This window comes from Lytechinus pictus, chromosome 14 (assembly GCF_037042905.1).
Source record: "Lytechinus pictus isolate F3 Inbred chromosome 14, Lp3.0, whole genome shotgun sequence".
Classification (NCBI taxonomy): Eukaryota; Metazoa; Echinodermata; class Echinoidea; order Temnopleuroida; family Toxopneustidae; genus Lytechinus; species Lytechinus pictus.
The window spans coordinates 13,198,689-13,222,707 of NC_087258.1; the positions used below are offsets into that span (position 1 = coordinate 13,198,689).

Here is a 24,019-nt window from a genome sequence, read left to right on the forward strand (position 1 = left end):
GGTGCCTTCCAGTAATATTTTTCATATTATTGCACGAAGGTAATAAATATTAAAACCATTTTATTTTATTCTCTCGCTTCTCTGATCCGCACATTGATATAATATGGGCCATCATACCTACAGGTGAATTGCCTATACACGCGATTCTATACGTGTTCACAACAAAACATAGTAAACAAATATAATTAATTACACATTTTAGGCACCGCCCCTACACATTTTTATTTTATCATTATCATTATTATTAATTTTTTTTTTTTTTTTTTTTTTTTTTGGGGGGAGGGTAGGCCTATACCTCTAAAAATTAAAACAAAAATAAAACACCCACATTTACCACCCACCCTCTCATCCTTAGTCACTATTACCTTTACATATACCGTGTTTACACTTAATCGGCATTTGAATCGGCTCGCGGTTCTGAACCGCGAGCCGATGCAGCATCGGCTTTTTCATAGCGTGTAAACGCGAGTAACTTGAATCGGCTCGCGGTTCAGAACCGGCAATTTGCACCACCAAAGTAGTAGGTTCTGAACCGCGAGCCGATGCAGAATCGGCTTTTTTACAACGTGTAAACAAAAAGCCGATTCTGCACCGGCAATTTGTGCGCATTTCAATTACTTTACCATTGTGACGTAATTGTTAGCGCACTGATCCAGCGTTGTCTTTATTATGACGTATATTGTAGGTATGCGTATCATTTCAAGTTTTTGCATCGGCTCGCGGTTCTGAACCGCGAGCTGTAACAACGTGTAAACGCAATCCAAATGCCGATTCTGCATCGGCATTTGGTTCAGAACCAAATGCCGATTAAGTGTAAACACGGTAATCGTGTACCTTCCTCGCTCTTTCACGCGCACGGACACCCACTCCCCAAAACACACATGCGCGCTTACCGTGTTTACCGCTTAATCGGCATTTGAATAGGCTCGCGGTTCTGAACCGCGAGCCGATTCAGCATCGGCTTTTTCATAGCGTGTAAACGCGAGCAACTTGAATCGGCTCGCGGTTCAGAACCGGCAATTTGCACCACCAAAGTAGTAGGTTCTGAACCGCGAGCCGATGCAGAATCGGCTTTTTTACTACGTGTAAACAGAAAGCCGATTCTGCACCGGCAATTTGTGCGCATTTCAATTACTTTACCATTGTGACGTAATTGTAAGCGCACTGATCCAGCGTTGTCTTTATTGTGACGTATATTGTAGGTATGCGTATCATTTAAGGTTTTTGCATCGGCTCGCGGTTCTGAACCGCGAGCTGTAACAACGTGTAAACGCAATCCAAATGCCGATTCTGCATCGGCATTTGGTTCAGAACCAATTGCCGATTAAGTGTAAACACGGTAATAGACGCACGCATACACACCAACTCACACATCCTCCTTCACCATAACCTAACACCGTCTATCTTCCTCGCTCTTTCACGCACACAGACACCCACATCCCAAACACCAATACACACCCACCCTACATCCACATACGCACACACGTTTACACCCACACCCCCGCACACGCACATGACATAATAGATAAACACAAGCGCTTTCAAGACTGGAATAAAAAGACTTGAAAGAAGTTTTGTTGGCTTTTGACATTGTCTTTTCGTAACCTTATTAATTCTGGCATTCACAAAAAATATACATGCATGTAGGGTCTAAATGTAATTTTATATTATCATTATTGGCAAGGCTATTATACGGTACAAAGGTAAAATAGTCAAAATTTATGCAAAATAGGACCGTGCCCATGGAAACTCATTTTGGGTGTGTTTCGTTACGAACAAAAATATTGAAAGATGAAGTAAACATACCCTCAATTTCCCTAATTCCCCAAACAACACGTAAAAATATGCGATTTATAATGCAAGTCTCAAATCCAATATTTTTTTTCATTTTGGAGGGGGTACGTTTTGTTGTGATGTTTTTCTAATTAGGTTCATTCTTTATGGCTAATTTTGTTTTTAACTTTTAAGGTCCTTTTTGTTCTGAGGTTACAATCTTCAATTTTGGAACAAGCATTTCTACATCTACAAGATATTTTGGGAGCCAAATTTTTTTTTGGCAATTTTGGTTATGTATACTTTTTACTTCTCAGAGACTTTCCCGGAAAATTGCAAGAAGCTGTTTAAAGAAGCATCTTTAAATCTCCAAATCATTATCGGAGCAAATAAAAAGTGTTGATTATGTGTACTGCTCACTTCTCAGAAACTTCCCATAAGATTGTAAAGAGCTTTTTACAGGAGCATTTCTGATGATTGCAGTTGGTTCTATGGTAGCATATAGACCTAAATTTGATGAGAGAAAATAATGGTGAAAAACAATAAGTTATATTATTCACGAAATCAAATAGTACATGATTAAATAGATGACCCATGTATAGCACATACACCAACGAAACCGACCCCAGATCGACGTTATAAAGATATTAAGTTATTACCTGTGAGTCAAAACATTGGGGGCATGACATGAAGTATTGGGCAAAATTTATATTAACAAAAAGTTGCGAGCGAGCAAGATTTTTGTCCTTCTTAATACCAAAATCTAATTTTGTGGTAGATTTTGACATAATATTCAGAAATCATATCATAATATGTTTCCTTTTCTCCTTCCTTCTCTTTACTTTTCTCATTTTGTTCTTGGTTATGAAAATTCAGGGATCCACGGCCCCAAGTCCCCCCCCCCCCACTTGTTACTACCTACGTCATACAATCGGTCGGTTTGGAGTTTGTTTTGCTGGTATGAGGTGAGCCGTCTCTTAATTAGCAAGATATGCGCGTCAATAGTTTATTTTTGTTCATGTCAGCTTAGAAATTACTAAAATTATATCACTTACGTTCTTTTAAATAGTCCTACCAGTGACGTATATTCCAAAATTGAAATTGAAAATCAAAGCAGCTTGAGACGCTGACTTGTACCATTAAAACTATTTTGCGTGTATGCTCAAACTTTTCAGTTCTATGGAAAACATGAACGTTAGTTTCACTTTTAGCAATACAGCATTGTTTAATTTTTTCTTTTCTATAATTACCAAACATAAGGAACATGAATATTCATTGTTAATATGTATTCGTATGTTCATTTTTAAACCTGTTTTTCTTATGTATTGGTTGAATTATATCGAAGAATGGCACTGGACCCCCAAAGTTCCACGAATAAGAAAAGAGATTATTATGAAAGCCTAAAGGGAAAAGGACGAAATGTGATATTTATATTATGTCAAAATCTATTACAAAATAAGATTTTCTCTCGCTCGCGATTGCACCATACATCTTGCAGTGCCCCCTCGATATTTTTGGCTCATTACCCCCACTCACCCTGTATTTGTTTTGAATTCATCTCTTGATTTTTTTTTTCTACGTGAATGCAGAACTCTCCTCGAGTGTTCATGAATACACTTAATATTTGTCGACCATGTCGACAGAATATGAATAACTGAAATAAATGAGTAAATAAAACCAATATATATATATATACCGTGTGGAGACAAAGAGGACATTTGAACCAACAGAAAGTTGGACGAATAATCAGATTGGCCTAAACTAAATGATGTGTTAATTTTTATACGAAATCCAACGGAATAACGCTAATCCCGTTCTTGGACAAATTGTTCTTCATCTCCTTCTTCCTCCTCCTCAAACTCGCCCTCTTCTTCTGCGGTGGCGTCTTGGTACTGCTGATACTCAGACACCAAGTCATTCATGTTGCTCTCAGCTTCAGTGAACTCCATCTCGTCCATACCCTCACCGGTGTACCAATGAAGGAAAGCCTTTCGTCTGAACATAGCGGTAAACTGCTCAGAGATACGCTTGAAGAGCTCCTGTATGGCGGTGCTGTTACCGATGAAGGTGGCGGACATCTTCAGACCACGGGGAGGGATGTCACAGACTGCGGTCTTGACATTATTTGGGATCCATTCTACGAAGTAACTGCTGTTCTTGTTCTGTACGTTAAGCATTTGTTCGTCAACCTCCTTCATTGACATACGCCCTCGGAATATTACAGCAACCGTCAGGTAGCGTCCGTGACGAGGATCACAGGCAGCCATCATGTTCTTGGCATCAAAGACCTGTTGGGTCAGTTCAGGAACTGTGAGGGCGCGATACTGTTGGCTACCACGGCTTGTCAGAGGGGCAAAGCCTGGCATGAAGAAGTGGAGACGAGGAAAGGGAACCATGTTGACCGCTAGCTTTCGCAGATCTGCATTCAACTGTCCAGGAAACCTGAGACAAGTTGTGATACCACTCATGGTTGCAGAGACAAGATGATTCAGGTCACCATAGGTGGGTGTGGTGAGCTTTAAAGTACGAAAGCAGATGTCATACAGGGCTTCGTTGTCGATGCAGAACGTCTCATCCGTGTTTTCGACCAGTTGATGGACGGATAAGGTTGCATTGTATGGTTCAACAACAGTATCTGATACCTTTGGAGATGGTACCACGCTGAATGTGTTCATGATGCGGTCTGGGTATTCCTCACGGATCTTGCTGACCAGAAGGGTTCCCATGCCAGAACCAGTGCCTCCACCAAGAGAGTGAGTCATCTGAAAACCCTGTAACATGATAAAAGGAATCTTTATGATGAAATGACTTTTTCACAACTTTCTCAGTTTTTTGTGGGTAGCTTTTGAGAAAAAAAATCTACTTCTTTCAAAATGAAAGCTGAATGAAAAAACTGACTTCAGTTTACGGTCATATTATGTACACAACTGTTGATTTTACTATTAACGTGTTCAAATCATGATCAATCTTCTTTTCTTACCTGGAGACAATCACAGCTTTCAGCCTCTTTCCTCACGACATCAAGAACAGAGTCAACCAGTTCAGCGCCCTCTGTGTAATGTCCCTTGGCCCAGTTGTTCCCAGCGCCACTCTGACCAAAGACAAAGTTATCTGGTCTGAAGATCTGACCGAATGGACCTGATCGGACAGAGTCCATGGTGCCTGGCTCGAGATCGACGAGCAAGGCTCTTGGAACGTACTTGCCACCGGCAGCCTCATTGTAGTAGACGTTGATGCGCTCGAGTTGGAGATCAGAGTCGCCATGGTAGGTACCGGTAGGGTCAATGCCGTGTTCATCGGAGATCACCTCCCAGAACTGCGTACAATGACAAGTCGTGAATAATAATTATGATAATGATGACAATGGTGACTTACAAATAAACTAGGCCTTGAGAAAGTTTAGTGGGAATAATCGAGGATGAATTGTTCCCACTATAACATTTCGAAAGATTCACTCCAACTCATATCTGCTTTGATAGTCCCATTTGCTGTTTGTAGATCTAAGGCGCCGGATCAGACACGTGAAAGTCCAGGGTTCGATCTCCGGCCATGGCACCAATGACCGTGAGCAGGGCATTGGCAATGCTCTTTTATTCTGCATTCAAATAAATGGAAATGCTATATTTCCGCTATGCTATACTATTCTTGATAACTATATGTGTTCACTTTTTTTAATATCTTACAATGGATATATTTTGCACATGAAATATATAGTAAATAATATTAAATATATGCATATAAATATAATATATTATATAATTTTTATTTTTTTTACCTTTGCTCCGATCTGGTTACCACACTGCCCAGCTTGAAGATGAACGATCTCACGCATGTTGATTGTCTTGAGGCAAATATAACCTGACAAGAAGATAAAGGACTAGATGATCTGCAAATCAAACACCTTCTATATAGAAGTTGGATGATTGTTTGTATTTTAAGATGGATACACCAACTGACAGTTTTATGGTCTTTTCCGTTACGACTATATGACCAAAGAGTACTGATCGGAGCAAGTATGTAAATTCACTGGGATCAACTCAGATATTGCTTTAAGGGTATTAGCATTATTACGTACACCCATCTGATATCTGATGTGTAATTTGAGGCGATCCCAAAGGGTGTTGGCATGGAATAGACCAATTGCAATAGAGATGTTGATGTTCTTTGTCAATGTTACTCTCCATTGGTTGTCAAGATGGCTGTACTAGAATCTCTTCGCTGTAACGATGGTGACTTCTACGTTTAACGAACGAGTTAATGAATCGTGAACCTTGTTAGTTCATGGGGAAATTGTTTACACCGTTGCTATAGAAATTGATTGATCGTATATTCAGTCGTCCACTAGCAAAACCTTGAATTTGATGGGAATAATATAAATTCACACTCCAAAATATCTACACTATTGAAAACATTTAGAATAAAAACATAGGAAACATAGATTTAAAAATGATAGCAATAACAAAAAATGCTACCACACCACTACCGTGTACCGCAAATGCAATGATATTTTAGTGTTTTATTTTCTGTTGGAAATGAAATAAGCAATAATTACTTAGATAGTCAAAAGGTAACTCCTGCACAACTCTCGTCTGCTGTTTATTCTTTTTCATCTGTGTTTTAATCGTCTTCATCTTAAGCTTCTAAAATTTCATCTGATGGAATAAAATTAATTAATGGCAAAAGTTAAACATCCATGGGCAAGCAAAGAGAGAGAGAGAGAGATAGGATTAATTGAAATTTGTAATAATAATAATACTAATACAACTACTAATAATAATGATAATGTATGAATATGCATGTATGAACAAAATCATCCACACTGAGGAGGTTGCTATTGTCTAACTGTGAGTCTACTCTCTGTACCCAAGGAAACGGGAGTTCGATAGATTATTTATATATCAAATATGTCCTTGATGTCGTTTAGGAATCAACCATTCATACAAACCCACTGCGAGTTCATTATCAATATCAATACAATTAGATGGCTACAAATTCTGCATTTGGACAATGTACTTTCCGCCTTTTTTTTGTACTTGCTAATAGCAAAGCTTTTTACACCGCACTGCAAAAAAACGCCGGTGTTAATTTAACACCAACCTGGTATCTAGATCGAGAGAACAACATCATTTAAAGGACAAGTCCACCCCGACAAAAAGTTGATTTGAATAAAAAGAGAAAAATCCAACAATCATAACACTGAAAATTTCATCAAAATAGGATGTAAAATAAGAAAGTTATGACATTTTAAAGTTTCGCTTATAGTTTCACACAATAGTTATATGCACATCCTGGCCAGTATGCAAATGAGGGGACTGATGACATCACGCACTCACTATTTCTTTTGTATTTTATTATCTGAAATACGAAATATTCTGATTTTCTCACTCATGTCATTTGAAATCGAGCTTTATTCTTCCCTGAACTTGTGGAATTAACATTGTTTAACATTATGTAGTTCAGTCAAGTTTTACATTATTGTCAATTCTGTATAAATTGAAATATTGTATAATTCAAACAATAAAAAACAAATGAAATAGTGAGTGATGGACATCATAGACTCTCGCATTTGCATATCACTGAGTTGTGCATATAACTGTTTTGAGAAAAATATGCGAAACTTTAAAATGTCATAACTTTCTTATTTTACATCCGATTTTGATGAATTTTTCAGCGTTATGCTCGTTAGATTTGTCTCTATTTATTCAAATCAACATTTGTCTGGAGTGGACTTGACCTTTAAGAATCAGATCGATATTGGTTTACTTACACTAATTGGTGTTGCTTAAATGCCAAATTGGTGTTAGCCTAACGCCGAACAGGTGTTGTTTCAACACCTCTCTGGTGGTGTGGATTGATATATACACAACAAAAAAAGTAAGTCCCCCCTTAAACAAACATCAATAATTTCCGAACCAATGCAAGTTTTTAATATATTTTTACATGAGCGTGTAGGTAATTTTATAGGCTACCCTCTGAGTAAATGTTATGGACGTATTTTACGTCATGCTTCAGTGAGCACCGTCAGAAGGCAAAATGTCACTTTTCAAAAGTCACAAGCCAAATATCATGACTTTGATTCCATTTTTATTGGAACTAATTCCACATTCTCATAATGAAAAATAGTCAGAAGGCTTGTAAAAGGTACTTTCTAAAAGACGATACAACTTTTCTGGCTAAATTTCACGGTTGAATGAACACAAGTCCAAATTTGCTATAATTGGATTTTTTACACATTTCTATCAATAAAAATGATAGAATATGATGACAGTTATTTTTGGGAAGAGTATCTTCAACAATATTCATTGTTTCACGGTTCAATGAACATTTATTGAAAACAAAAGATACGATTTTCAAATATCATAGGCAAGTATTGTTTCATTTTGGTAACTGAAAATGATCTTTTCTCAACTTTTTCGTTATGTTCATGACCAATTAACATGCTTCAATGATTCAAAGGCGTTTAATTAAACATTCACGCTTGAATGAACATGTGGAATGTGATTAGCTCTTTTTTACGTTATTGGAATAAAACGCAATTTGTAACTATGTATATCTATCACAAACCTCCTTGCATGGTTCATTTGATTTGATTTTTATGAAAATCCCGATGTTTAATGCATCAGTGAGCACACAATATTCGAAAATTATGCAAATGAGAAGAAAGTTCAAGGCCCTGGCCCCACTCTGTGCCGTATCAAATGGTTATTTTGGTGTGCGCACATTTTGAATAGTGTTACACTGAAGCCATGTGCGAAGTTTCATGAAATAACTGTTGGCAGAAGTAACAAAAACCGTCCATGAAACAAACCCTCATTTCATATTTGTTAAAATGTTGACTTCCTCTCTCATAGACTGGACAGGTGTACATTATGGGTGCATATGTTTAAGAATAAGTAACCCCCTATTCAACGTGGTGGAACTTTTTTTCAAGGCTGTCTTTAGCAATATCATTTGGCAGTAATGTTTATCAACCTATGGGCAGAATTCTGTGCAAAAATGAAATCGATTTGTTTATTTATGGATGAGTGAGCACACATCAAAGTGGGAAATTGGGTATTTTCAATGTCACAGACCCATTTTAAATGGTAATAAAGTGAATATTGGGGGCAAATTCGGTTTCAAATGCGACTTTAATTGCTGTTGTTTTTATCATCCATCATTTCTATCACCACACACTTTCCGAAGTTTTAAAATTTTCATGGTTGAGCGAGCACATTCGAAAACTTAGGAATGAATACTCTTTATACTGCATAATTGTATTTTTTCTTACAAATTCTCATGATCAGTTTAATTTATGGACAAATCAGTGGTGGATTCAGAATTTTAAAATGGGGGAGGGCCTATAATCGGGGGAGCCACCAACATTTTCAAATTTTAACATGATCTAACAAGTTGTAGAGGATACTACCATAAACCCCTTTGATGATACGTCACTATTCAGGGGCCGCGGAACGGTTTTCAAAGTGGGGGGGGGGGGCTGACCATGCAAAAAATCACAATCGTATGGTCATTTTTACATTTTTGTACATGCTTTTGGGGGGCTAAGCCCCCCCCCCCCGCGGCCCCTGCATTATTGTGCTCACTCAACCATGAACATACGATATCAAAATTGTGTGTGGAGTGGCTAAATGATGGATAGTAAAACAGCATTAACACCATAAAATTCACATAAAAACAACTTTTGCCCAGCTTTGTATTTGCACAATCTGAAAAACGACTCTTGTGACTTTCAAAAATGGTCATTTTTAATTCAATCTTTAATTACTCATGCATGACTCAACCGATCAATCTCATTTTTCCCCAGAGGCTGCTTAATGAGTGTAGAAAACCACCTACGAAATATCATATCTCAAAATAATTCCGTTCAAAAGTTACAGCAATTTGATTTAGGGGGACTTACTTTTTTTGTTGTGTATAGATAACAGGCTGGTGTTAAATTTACATCGGCGTTTTTGCAGTGCGGTTATTTTTAGAAACTGATACTTGTTGATAATTTCGATAACATGCTATTCCTGGTACTATATACTCTCTTTTTAACTCATAGTTTCACGGGAAATAAAACTACTAGAGTGAAAATGATTGCAAGAGGCTCGAAAGTTAAAGGACAAGTCCACCCCAACAAAAAGTTGATTTGAGTAAAAAAAGAAAAATCCAACAAGCATAACACTGAAAATTTCATCAAAATCGGATGTGAAATAAGAAAGTTATGACATTTTAAACTTTCGCTTAATTGCACAAAACAGTTATATTCACATCCTGGTCGGTATGCAAATGAGGAGACTGATGACGTCATCCACTCACTATTTCTTTTGTATTTCATTATATGAAATATGAAATATTCGAATTTTCTCCTCATTGTCAAGTGAAACAACGGGTATTTCCTCCATGAATATGTGAAATTAGCATTGTTTAATAATATGTGGTTCAGTCAAGTTGGTCCTTATTTTCAAATTTGCAAAAAACAAAATATTGTATAATTCAAACAATAGAAAACAAAAGAAATAGTGAGTGAGGGACATCATCGACCGTCTCATTTGCATGTCACCGAGTTGTGCATATCATTGTTTTGTGAAAATAAGCCAAACTTTAAAATGGCATAACTATCTTATTTTACATGCGATTTTGATGAAATTTTCAGCGTTATGCTAGTTTGATTTTTCTCTATTTATTCAAATGAACATTTTACTGGGGTGGACTTGACCTTTAAGTGAAGGCATTATAACCTACATTTCGCACATTAAGGGGTCTCAGATATAGATTTTGTTCACATCGCGTTTTCCCCATGAAGAGTGTTTTGTTTTTACCATTCATACGAATTACATTCAGGAGATGCCTTTGCACCAGTTCTAACACGGGACTGTTTCAACGGTACCGAGTAATGATTTATGCCCGAGCAAACTAGTTATTATGTCTGAGATAAGAGATATTGATGTGGATCCTTGTTATTTTAATGAACATTCTCATCTCAAAACCATGACCGCTCATTAGAAGTAGTCATTAGTACAAGTCATTATCGTTTTTTTTTTGTTAGCTATAAATGACCTCGTTGTTACTCCATTAGATAGTGGCCTAAAGATTGGGGGGGGGGCTTGGGGGCGCTTGTCACCACCCAAAAAATTCACGACTTAGAAAAAGAAAAGAGATAAGAAAAGAAAAGGGAGGGTGCATGAAATATGATATTATTTTCTGAATATTATTTCAAAATCTATCACAAAATTTGATTTTTGTAATAAAAATGTCGAAATTTTTACTCGGTCGCAACTTTTGCCCGATGAGCCATATCTGGCCCCGTCAAAACTTTTGGTTCATCACGCCATTTCCTTTGGAACATGAAATACATGCGTACAAACATGCTAAAACAGTAAGGGTACGTTGGAAAAGGAGTAAGTTTTGTTGAATGCAACTAAAACCCAACCGGTTACGGCGCCATGGTATAGCCCTATTTAGTAGTTGGGCTAGACGACCTAAAGGAAATGTCATTCTTTTTCTCAACTGAATAACAGTAGACGGGTCAATATATGGTTTGACCAGGAACAAATTGCAACAAATGATTTTTCAACTGTTTCTGGCAGTATTTGACCTCAGGAAAAACATACTAAAAATCTACCAAAATCCGCACATGGGAAAGTGGTTATTTTCAAGATGGCGTCCAAGATAACCGCCATTCACTGAAAATGGATATAAGTCACTCATTATCGACCCTAGAATCCTATTTGATTTCATATTCCATGGTACAGTGGGTAAACGAATTTGTTGAAACAAGTTAGAGTGAATATTAGCAATCTAGGGTACCAGAAAAATCCAAGATGGCGCCCAAAATGGCTGCCGTAGGCTAAAAAATCCTTACTTACTTACTTAAGTGGCTTTAATTTGGTATCTATTCAATGGTTTTACTGGCGAAGTAGTACATCGGGACAAGTTACAAGGATAGTCAGTGGTCTGGTGTGTCCAAAAATCCAAGATGGCTTCCAAAGATTGAGTTTAAAATGGCTGTTAATGCTTAAAATGGACATAGCTCATATCACATCCACCTGAGAGATATGATTTTGGTGTCTAGACCATGGTTTCAATGGACAAATAATACACTGGGATAAGTTACAAGGACAGTCAGTGGTCCGATATGTTCAAAAATGCAAGATGGCTTCCAAAAATGGAGTAAAAAAATGATGTTGCTACTTTAAAAAACAAACATAGTTTTTTTCATTATCCGGGAATATGATTTTGTGCCTATACCAAGGTTAAATGGGTCAAATAATACATTGGGATAAGTTGCAAGGACGATGGGTGGTCAAATATGTCCAAAAGTCCACGGTGGCTTTAAAAGTAGTATAAATTAGCCGCGCTGATATTTACAAAATGGACAGAGTTCATGTAATATCCGTCAAGGGCATATGATTTTGATGACTAATCCATGGTTTTAAAGACAGAAAATTAGTTACAATGACAGTCAGTTGACTAGTATGTCAAAAATCCTAGATGGCTTCCAAAAATCGGAATTTTAAAATCACCGCTTCTACTTTAAAATTGACATACTTCATTTAAAATCCACCAAGGAAATATAATTTCGGTGTCCACACTATGGTTTCATGGTTAAAATAATACGTTTGGACTGGTTGCATTGATATGCAGTTGTCCAATTTGCCTAAATATCCAAGAGGGTTTTCAAAAAAGGCATCTGAAACGACTCATAACACTCAATAGTGGTAAGAGTTCTACAATATCTACATGTATCTGTAAGAAATAATGTTGGTGTCTAAATTGTGGTAGGAAAGGTCAAATAATACATTCGAACAAGTAACAATGATGGTTACTATTCCATTTTGTCAAAAAAATCCACGATGGATTCTAAAATTTCATCAGAATGGGTGGTGTTACCAACTCATGAAACAATATGATAACTTATCCCCATGTATTTAAGTGTAGGCACCAATATTATTTCTCACAGGTGGATATTGCAGGAACTAATATGTCCATTTTTAAGTAACAGCAGTCACTTTAGAACCCATTTTTTAAAGCCAACTTGGATTTCAAGGCAAAATGGATAACTGCATATCATGGTAACCAGTCCCAAAGTATTCTTTGACCCTTTAAACTCTAGTGTAGACAGCAAAATCATACCTTCAAGATGTATTTCTAATAAACTATGTATACTTTTAAGTAACAACAGTCAATTTACACCCCATTTTTTAAAAAGTCATCTTAGATTTTTTAACATACACACATTTGACTGGTCTTGTAACTTACCCTAGTGTATTACCTGACCCTTTATACCAAGGTTTATATATCAAATTCGTATTCCCCAGACAGATATTGAACAAACCATGTCCTTTTATAAGTAACATCAGACATTTTTTACTCCGTTTTTTGACGCCATCTTGTAATTTTTTAACATACACACATTTGACTGGTCTTGTAACTTACCCTAGTGTATTACCTGACCCTTTATACCAAGGTTTAGATATCAAATTCGTATTCCCCAGACAGATATTGAACAAACTATGTCCTTTTATAAGTAACATCAGACATTTTTTACTCAATTTTTGGACGCCATCTTGTAATTGTGAACATACTAGACCACTGACTGTCATTGTAACTTAACCTAGATTATAATTTGACCCTTATAACCATAGTTTAGACACCGAAATCATATATCACAGGCGGATATAAAATGAGCTATGCCACTTTTAAGTATCAGCAGCCATTTTAGAATCAATTTTTTGAAGCCATATTTGATTTTTGGTCATACCAGGCCACCGACTGTCCTTGTAACTTGCCCAAATATATTAATTGATCCTTGAAACCAGTGGTTTAGACACGGAAATCACATCTCCCAGGCCGATATGAAATGAGCTATGTCCGCTTTAAGTATTAGCAGCCATTTCAGAATCAATTTTTGGAATCCATCGGGGATTTTTGCACATACCAGACCACTGACTTTCCTTGTAACTTGTCTCAATGTAATATTTGACCACTTTAACCATGGTATAGATACAAAAATCATATTTCTGGATATTGAGTAATTTATGTCGGTTTTTTTAAGTAGCAACAGCAATTTTAGACTCCATTTTTTTAAAGCTATCTTGGATTTTTTAACATACTGGACCACTGACTGTCCTTGCAATTTGTCCCAATGTCTTATTTGACCATTGACATAATTGTCTAGACACCAAAATCATTATGTCCCAGGCGGATATAAAACGAACTATGTCCATTTTAATTATCAATAGCCATTCTAAACTCCCTTTTTAGAAGCCATCTTGGATTTTCGGACACACCAGACCACTGGCTGTCCTTGTAACTTGTTCCATTGTACTACTTCACCCTTAAAACCATTGAATAAAAACCAAAATTAAAGCCACTTAGATGAATTGTGGATTTTCAGTCTACGGCATTCATTTTGGGCGCCATCTTGGATTTTGCAGGTACATTGGAGGGCATATAATTCACTCTAGCCTGTATCAACAATTTTTGTACCCCCTAGACCATGAAATATGGACCGAAATAGGATCTAGGGTGGATAAAGTTTTAGTTGTATCCATATTTAGTGATGGCGGCCATCTTGGACGCCATCTTGAAAATAACCACTTTCCCGGATGCGGATTTTGGTAGATTTTTAATATGTTGTTCCTGAGGTAAAATAGTACAAAACACCGTTGAAAAATCATTTGTTGCAATTTGTTCCGGGTAAGGGTATTTTTGGTCGTATATTGACCCGTCTACAGGGACAGTTGAGTTACATGTACCATTTTTTCATACTCCCCTTTCTCCCTTTCCAACTTTCATCTTCGTTTTCTTCCCTTTCTTGTCTCTCTTTTTATGCTACACTTGAAAAAAAATCATATAAGGTCGGTCACCAGCAGCGCCGAAAGTGCATCAAACGCAATTCTCAAACATGTCAAATGCGCATGCGCTTTTGATTAGAAGTTGACGAACAGGTTACGTTTTAGTTTTGAAGATAAATGAAATCAACGTGCCAATGCCAGTTTTATAGTAAGAGATACCAGCTGAAGACTATATCTCATCTCTCGATCGCATCTGGCAGGCGGATCATGACACAAGCTATTGGTTTTAGGGAAATCACATTGCCTTCTTTAAACAAATCTGTTATGACGAAATATGCATTCTGTATATATGTGTTGAAAATGATATTTTGTACAAACGGAATAAAAATATGTGTTTATTTGAATGAATGAATGAATGAATGAATGAATTTAAAATCTACCCCATCACAAAGGCCTCTACAAAAATAGTCTTTATCATTACATTTTTAATCCGCCGCAGTAAATATTTTTTTTTTAAAATCTGTTAACACATATTGGAAATCTATTAATCAATGAAATTATACAACTTTTGAAAAATTGTAAATTTCGTTTCTCTGCAAGACCTTTACGGTCTGCAATACGGTAAAAACAACAACAATAAACAGGAATATCTTTATATCCTGATTTTAGTTTGCAATTTATCGTTCAATTCACAGACATGTATCAAAGCAACATGAGAAAAGAAAATATGTGTGAATCTATTCATGGATACATTTTCCCCCTTTGTTAACAACAAACCGCTGTTCTGTTGGAACAAAAACATGTCACGCCCCCAAAGAATCTGTTGTTGCTTTTTTCCCAGATTCTTTTTTTTTTCCGCAAAGGCAGCTTTCTTCTCTCCCACGCCTTATGTTACAGTCCCACCAACGAAAGCGACTCCAAACCGACCGATGGTATGTCATTTGAAATAACGTAACAATCTTTGATCGTTCTGTGTAGGATTATTTAGTGTGACCGACGCGTTAGAGACTACCCTAGATTTCACTGCGTGTATACCATATGGTATTTACACCTAAACAATAACCGCACAAGTGTAAGTGTTTAATACATGTATTAATAAACCGGGAAGTAGAGTATCATATCGCAATTTAGTTGTGGTGGTGGTCTGATCAACACAGGCATATTTTGCTTATCTAGACATCGCTTACATCCAGGAACTTTGAGAGTGAAAATGCGTGAGATAGTCCACGTCCAAGCAGGCCAGTGTGGCAACCAAATCGGTGCCAAGGTAGGGAATTAATTTCTATAATTTTTCTCAACTTATCAACAATTTTAGAAAATCTACAGCAAACAGTATGTATAGACAATTAAAATATACGCACACCAGTGACCAGGACACCACGCCCAATCTATTTGTATTTCGTTTAATAACTTCTAAGATGGGTCTAAGAAGGCTATTGTCTTATTGATTTAAGTTAGCATTGTTCAGTTATTCATTGTTACAGAATGAAAAACGTATTCGAGGTTTAATGGTATTTTGAACTATATCAGGAAAGATAGCTCGGCGAAAATTTGAAAACGGATTTAACACGAGAACATCGGCATAGACAAAGCAATTTATATTATCAATTAATAACATAGGCTTGTTCAGACGGCAATAATTGCATTGTATCATATTCCTCCTTTTTTCTTGGATGTAGCATACAATACACTAAATCATGATTATTTAATTTATCTTCGATGCTGCCGATCTGATAATCCTTTATAAATTGCGATCCGTTTTAATTGGTCAGCTTGTATGTAGGGGCATTCAGCGCTATACATTATGGAAATATTCCTTACAAACGTCCAAATTACGACATAAACTCTAATATTATTAATATATTAAGAAACAGAAAACATCGATTTTCCGTATAATTAAACAGTAGAAAATGATGATGATAATGATATATGCATTTATGAGGTGCCGATTATAGTCAATGGCGCATTCATCATTTCTAATCCCGTAGATCTAAACAGTTTGTACGAGAATATGAATCCTGACAACAGAGGATTTCTACAAACCTTTAGAAATAAAAATGCTGTAAAATAATATATTTTGGACAAGCATTTTATGGGCATTGAAATTAAATATTTGCAATCAAATGCAAATTTCTGCTGCGAATCTAAAATTGATAAAAATGACATCGATCGTAACTATACCACATTTATTTTTACTACTATATAGTTTCAAGAAGCAGACTATACAATCAAGTGTGGATTTGCAATTAATTTCCAGACTTGTGACTGATTTTGCGACCTAAATTTGACGTGCAAACGATTGCAACTTCCTTTGCCACGCCCCATTAGATTGGGAACAGCTCAAAAATCTGAATGAGTGATGTGAATGTATAGGTTTTATTTACATTGTTAACAATATTCAGTTAACATGGTAAATAAAGTTCCTCAAATTCGATTAAAAGAATATAAATTTCTTGCTTAACATATAGAAGCAAAATGACTTCCAGGAAAATCACACAATACGTTTTCTAGGAAAACGATTTTAATGTTTCGTTTTTCATAAAGTTAACACAAAAGAATATTGACGAGTAATTTTGTTATTGCTGGCAGAATTTCAATTAATGTCCGGAAATCGCAATAAGACATACAATATGCACAAAAACCTCCTGTGGAGTTTGGCGGGCTTTCGTGACTGCATTAAATTTTCCCTGGATTTTTTTGGGGTCTTTTTATTAATAAATACTGTAAGAGATCAGATAGTCTATGATACAAGATCATACTAAATCATTTAAAAAGGAATCTATATCCAGGTAATTTTTCATTCAAACTATTTCCGTATACATATATTATGTTCTCAAAGTAGTGGGTGATTAGAAAATGTAACTGAAACATGATCGACCAGACGACCGAGGTACACTCTTATAAAAGACCACCATACCCACAACAAGAACAAGAACAACAACAACAACAACAACAAAATTTCAGACCAACTGAGAGATGGGGTGAAATTAGCGTATGGACGATGGAGGGGGGGGGGGGGCAGGGTGCCCCCTGTCAGAATTCAAAATTATCCATAACTGAAAACAATCCTATAAATTATAACGTATTCTGAATAAAACGTCTACCATTATGGGAATATACAGAGCACCCCTTTTTGTATAATAATCTTGGGGTTAAATATTTACCTTTTGGGTAGTTGATGATCAGGTACAGATTGATGGCATGGGACAAGACCGAGGGAGGAGAGGGTATTCTCGGATCAGTCGCATCCCATTAGAAGTTATATTTAACTTGATATTTGTGACTTTTGCTTTTTAACACGCGTGCCTGTTTGGAATGTTTACATGTGTGAAACCTGGGGCAGTTATCATTAGTATAGTTTATGTTTCGTTATGTTTTTGTAGCTTTCTCTTGATGGCGAAAATTGGCGTTATTCCACCAAAAACAAATCAGGAAGACTGCTTGAATAAATATGTTCATATATTAGTTAAATCTTCAGACATATAGTATGGTCTGAGCACAGTAAGTAAAGGTCTTTATTATAATGATGAATCATTACTATTCATGATTTGCTATTCATGATTATTTTTTTCAATAAATATCAGGAAGTCATTTTCGACCGCCAAACAGGGACATTAATCCCTTTAAGGTTACAATCCTGTTGTATTCTTATGTCTCGTCATTGTATTTGACGACCTTCAACGTTCGTTAACGAATAAATATTTTCAACATCTGCTGGTTAGAGTTCCACGTTGGCTGGTGGGTAGCTTCGCTTCAAGACCAAATCATTATAAAACAGCCACCGATTCTATATAGCATGTTGTATTTCAAGACGAGAAGGATGGACAGGGTAGGGGCAGAGCAGTAGCGTATTAAGTCCAAAATTTTGAGGGGCGGACATGGGAGATGGAACAAAATTTCTGTAAAGTTGCGAGCGAGAGAAGCTAGTGAGCCCCCCCCCCCCCCCCATCTATACGCCACTGGGATAGGAGGAAACAGAAAGAGTGGGGAACGGAGAGAGATGGGACGAAAGGAATGAGAGATTGAGATTGAGAGAGAAATGGCATGAAAGCAAAAGGGTGGTGGGGGAGAAAGCAAAGAGAGATGGGGCGTTTTTGAGAGGAATAATTATGGACGACGGGGGGGGGGGGGGGGTGCTCTTATGGCCTATAGGGGCAATTTTATGGGCCCAGAGAGGCAGCAAAAAAGCATAATAACCCCCGCTCTCTCCTATATGAATTAACTATCATCATTGCTGGAATCAAATTTGGTATTACGAAATAAATCAGGATAAATATAGGTTTATATCATCATGATATCATGGTCGAAAGACTATCCGACATACCGCATGCGTAACGAGCCCGGGTTTTTTGTTTGTTACAAGAATAATTTTCAAAAGATGACCTCGAAATATGAATTGAGCAGACACCTTGGTGGTTACAATGCAGAATGATTATCAACAATAGTTTGGTGTTGGAGTGGTAAGCTCAATGTCGAAATTTGAAATTGAACTGCGACTAGTTGTAGTATAGATTTATATATATAGTTGTAACATTTGAATTAAATATTACTGCCCTACATTCGCATTTCTTTTCCCCCTTCTCATTCTCTCCAATCTCCACAAACGTATCCATTCTCCATTTCGTATGTAAATGCGCTTCATTTGCGATACAACTTCTCATACATCTCTGGGCCCCGTGTTATAAAGAGTTAAGCTTGATCCAATCAATGCCAACTGTATGGAAATCCATCCCTATCATAATTTTTGTCTACAGAAAATTCGCACAATCTCCTTTGAGTAAACAAAGAGAATCACACTGAATCTTTAAGAGAACGATGAATGTATGAATATACATCATATCTAGAAAATGTTTCTAACAAATTTGCATTTTAGATGTTTACATTACTGGCCGTCCATAGTGGTGGTTGATCAGATCAATTGCAACTCTTTGTAAGACGGGGCTCTGAAGTATATTTTAATTGATTGGACATATTTATATTGGCAAACTATAAAATTTTCGGAGAAGACTTTGCAAAACTCAGGGATTTTTCTTTCTAGAAATACAACATATTCTTCAATTCAATATCATTTCTAGAAATTGATGTGTATGATTCCTTCATAATATATTATGTCAAGGTACATGCTACAGATCTGTCTACTTTTAGTCAGTTTTGTTTGGATGGAATGCCTTTCCTTTTTCCTCCCTCCCCATTTTTCTCTTCCCCCTTTTCTCCCTTTTCCCCCTTCTCCATTTCTCCTCCCTCCATTTTGAATATATATTTCTTCCGATTGACATGACTGATATAACCAGTAGGCCCATGATAAACTAAACGGGGGGCAGCGGAGAGAGGGGAGGGGACAGACATACAGTACTGCTATTTTTCTTCGTTTCTTTGGATTGTTTCATGAAACATTCTGATTTCTTTTTTGCTCGTTTTTATAAAGTAGTAACTGCTATAAACTACTTTGTTGGTCGAGAGCAGATCTGTCAGGGAAAATTGACGCTCGGCAGACGATACAATATCATGAAGGGGGCGCTCTTGAACATGGCGGTGTATTCAACAATAAGTCTGTTCTCTCGAACAGTCTTATCTCCAATGACGTCGATTTCTCAATAACTACGATCATTGCTGATAATTGTCCCCATTTTTGGTTTTTCGAGGAAAGGGTTTTGTTTTAGAAATCAGTTCCGGGGGGGGGGGCAGGGAGTCCAGACAAAATATAAAAATAGGGGGCCAGCCTTTTAGCGTTTTCCGGAAATATTTATAATTAGCATGATTAACCCTTTGCGTGCGACGGGCTTCCACAGAAGCCCAGCGAGTCGTTCACTTAGCTACGACGGGCTTCTACAGAAGCCGAGAAATGTCTGGTTTAATTCAGTTAAGTTATTCCTCTTTTTCGTAATTGTTATGTACTAAAACCTCTGACACTATTTCCTTCATAAACCTATTTCGATAACAGATTGAAAAAAATATACAGCTACGTGGGGAAAAATCCCGAAAATAGGAAATCATTTCAACTTTACCCGATTTTTTCGTTGGAGTCGGACGGGGAGGATAAATTTTGTGACGAGCACGTACGCGCGCGCATAATGCCTGATCACGTGATTTGTTCTGATCACGTGATTTGATCCATATCGTTGTTCTGATAGATATATACGCTAACATCTTTTCTGCAAGATCGTCACGTAATGAGCTACGCGTTTATTCACCATTTTCGTCTTATTTGTTTAATCAAGGAGATATCATTCTAGATAGAATATCTCCTTGGTTTCATCGATCGATTGCATTTTCAGAAAAGCAAAAAGCTTGTAATGTCTTAGTACTTTGAGCTGATCTCGGTGCACTTTTTGAACTTTTTCCCTCCCCATCATCCCTCTTCTCATTATTTTTGTCTACTATTCTGAAAAAAAGGAGAAAAGAAAGCAGTTTAGCACACCATTCATCTTCTGCTCTTTTCAAAAGGGGAACGTCCATGTAGTTCATGATATCGGCACTACCCGAACAAAAGAATGTCTGGGCGGCCACTCAAACAAATTCCTTCCGAAAAGAGCAGGATACAGATGGTCAACGCCCCGAACAAAAGGAAGATTAGTGTTTATCGGCAGGATGACCCATTGAACGCTTTTCGTACTTAGCAATACAAAAAGCTTTTATGAATCCTTTTTTCGACCAACATACCGTATCTAAAAAAAATGTCTCATTACCGACAACACAGGTGCTTATAACATCCGTCAGTGATAAATATTGCAAAAAGGCGCTTCCCCTGGGTGATGATGCATATAAGGATGAACGAATAATTATTTAGGGAAATTATCGAAAAAATATGTTCAAATGTCAGGGAGGACGAGAGAGAACGAGATACAGAGATAAAAGGGGGAACAGACAAGTGCGCTTTTGCTAAAATTCCATGAATATCTACTTGAACGAATTACAACATGACTTTATTTTTTGGTTAGATTACTTAAAAAAAAACCCACAATGTTTGTTTGTTTCAACTCGGTCCTAAGACCCTTGCCAAACTGATGACTTTTTATCATTGTTCTTGTTTGACCCCCCCCCCCCCCGATGGAAATGTTCTGACCTACACTCTAATATTTCTTGTTTGCCATAGTGTCTCCTCTCTCCGATTTTCTGTTTTTAATTGCGAGTAACGCGGTAGAAAAAATAAGAATAAAGACCGTCCTGGCCCCTTTTTTCCCCCGTTACGACCCAAAAAAAAATCGCATTTTGGGCGCTTACCATTGTTAGCATCTAAACCAAAATGTTTGGAAAAAGATGTTATACAGGGACTGCAATATTTTTTATGGTGCAGGTGTTGAGCTGTGGGACGGGGATGAAGCGGCTAAAAAAATACAATTTGTTAATTCATGTCATTTTAGAACCTCTTCATCTTATTTCCTTTTCTCACCCAGATGAAAACTTCTGCATTGAAGAGTTGACGGAAACATAATTACTTCAAATGATAAAACCAATAATGAACTAAAAGTTTCCTTGCGCGAAATGGAGGAAATAGAATGATACAGGATGATAAATTACGCTAAGGCACCCCCTATAAAGAAAACACGTTTGTACGGCGTGTCACCCGATAGAATCCTCTCAATCCTACAAACTTTTATTCATGTGTAACCTACACCCCCCCCCCCCCCGAAAAAAAAAAGTTGATACCGACCCAAATTTTATTGATTTTCGTACTTTTTGCCGATTTCTTTCTAATTTTTTTAAATGGCGAATAGCGTGGTAGAAAAGATTCATAGAGGAAAAAATTGTTTCCGTGACTGAATGTGGGAGGGAGTGGACCGGCTGAAAAAAAAAATCTGAAATTTATATAGACTTCGGTTTTTTGGTACATGTTTGCTGAAAGGGGTGAGGACGGTGAGGACTGAAACTTCCTACCAACTCCGCCGCCTCTGTACTATTAGATTGAACGATTAAAACGATATTGTGAATGTTTATTCAAGACAAAATACTTTCTTTTACTTTCAGTAATTGCTTTGCTCTTTTTGAGGGAATAGTAAGATAAAGAAACATAGAAAGTGACAAGAAGAGAGTTGGGAGGTATGATTTCAGACTTACAATTTTAGTCACTTTTATTCGTTTAACTATTTGAAATAATTTCAGGATATTACAAATCGAATACCGATGCGCAAACTTCAGGAACAAAATTATTTTATTACTATAATATCTGCGGGGGAAATCGAATTAAATGAAAGATATAATTAATAAAAAAATCTAAAAAAGAACATTACTTTTAGTGAAAGATTGAGGCCTCTGTCTTGCCATAACCCTAAGCCCCAGGTTCACAGAAAAATAGTTTAGTCGTGCATTTTTATACGATGATGATGATCATCATCATCATATTGTCTTTTGCGAAAGATATCTACCCACGTTTTCAATATTCATGTAGAAAATGGAAGATGATATAGAATTTTTGTGAAATGACAGTTACAATAGTAATTTTAAAAGGTTTTTCGGGACATTCTTTGAGAAACAGGGGGAAAACCCCCCAAAATTTTCGACATGATAAGCACGATGCAATAGGAATTAGAGGCCCACAAATGCGACCATCTCCGATCAATACAAGTTGGCAAAAACGAGGCATTGATCTCTCGAAACCGTTACCGATGAAGAGAGAGGGGGGGAGATGTTAGATGTAATGTAAAATGACAGGTATTGAGAAGAAAAAATCAGAAGGAAAGGATTGAGTGGGATGGGGGCGGGTATATACCTCGTAATCCAAATCGGGAAGAAAGAAGACGATACAGATATAATTCAAATGAGAAGAACTCAGAGAAAAAAGGTGTAGAACGGAGGGGATATAGAAAGTAGATAGATATAAGGGAGTGAAAGCGGTAGATAATACATTCAGTTACAGGTTAGAAACCAGAGAAAGGGAAAACGAGGAAATCCCTAATTGGTACCGTTTTATAAATACATTATACATGCACATGTTATATTGAAAAATGCGCAATAATTTAAACAAATTTTCCATCCGCCAGTCAAATAGAATGATATAGCTTTCAAATGTTATTGAAAATTTGTAAACAAATTTTATATAAAACGGGCCCCTGGAAAACTTTTGAACCGCCCCCCCCCCCCCCCCCCGCTTTCTCTCGTTCTCTCATCCGATATCGCTCTTATTTTTGTCTTCTATTTCAAAGAAAACAAACAGAAAATAAAGGAATTAAGAACACCGTTTATCCTCTGCTCTTTTTAAAATGAACAAAAGAAAGTCATGGCGGACGCTCAAACAAATTCCTTATAAAAAAGAGCAGGGGACTAATAGCCAACGCCCTGAATAAAAGGAAGATTAGTGTATTTCGTCAGGATGACCTAGTAAATGCTTCTCGTATTTAGCGATACAAAAAGCTCTTAGGAATACTGCTTTTCATATTACGACAGTAACCATAAAAAAGTAAATGTTTACTTATTTAAAACATGCAGGCGCTTAACCCTAAATCTCCCGGGGTATTTTGATTCTTGTC

At 36.9% G+C, this 24,019-nt stretch overlaps 1 protein-coding gene across 1 annotated transcript; it reads right to left on the minus strand.

Moving 5' to 3' along the window:
- Positions 1–1,579: 1,579 nt before the first annotated feature.
- Positions 1,580–6,013, minus strand: LOC129276598 (tubulin beta chain-like). Its single transcript, XM_054912985.2, has 3 exons — positions 5,549–6,013; positions 4,754–5,089; positions 1,580–4,544 (listed from the first exon to the last, which is right to left on the minus strand). The coding sequence occupies exons 1-3, from the start codon at positions 5,603–5,605 to the stop codon at positions 3,579–3,581; spliced, it is 1,359 nt and encodes a 452-aa protein (XP_054768960.1). The 5' UTR covers positions 5,606–6,013; the 3' UTR covers positions 1,580–3,578.
- Between the last annotated feature and the right edge of the window lie 18,006 nt (positions 6,014–24,019).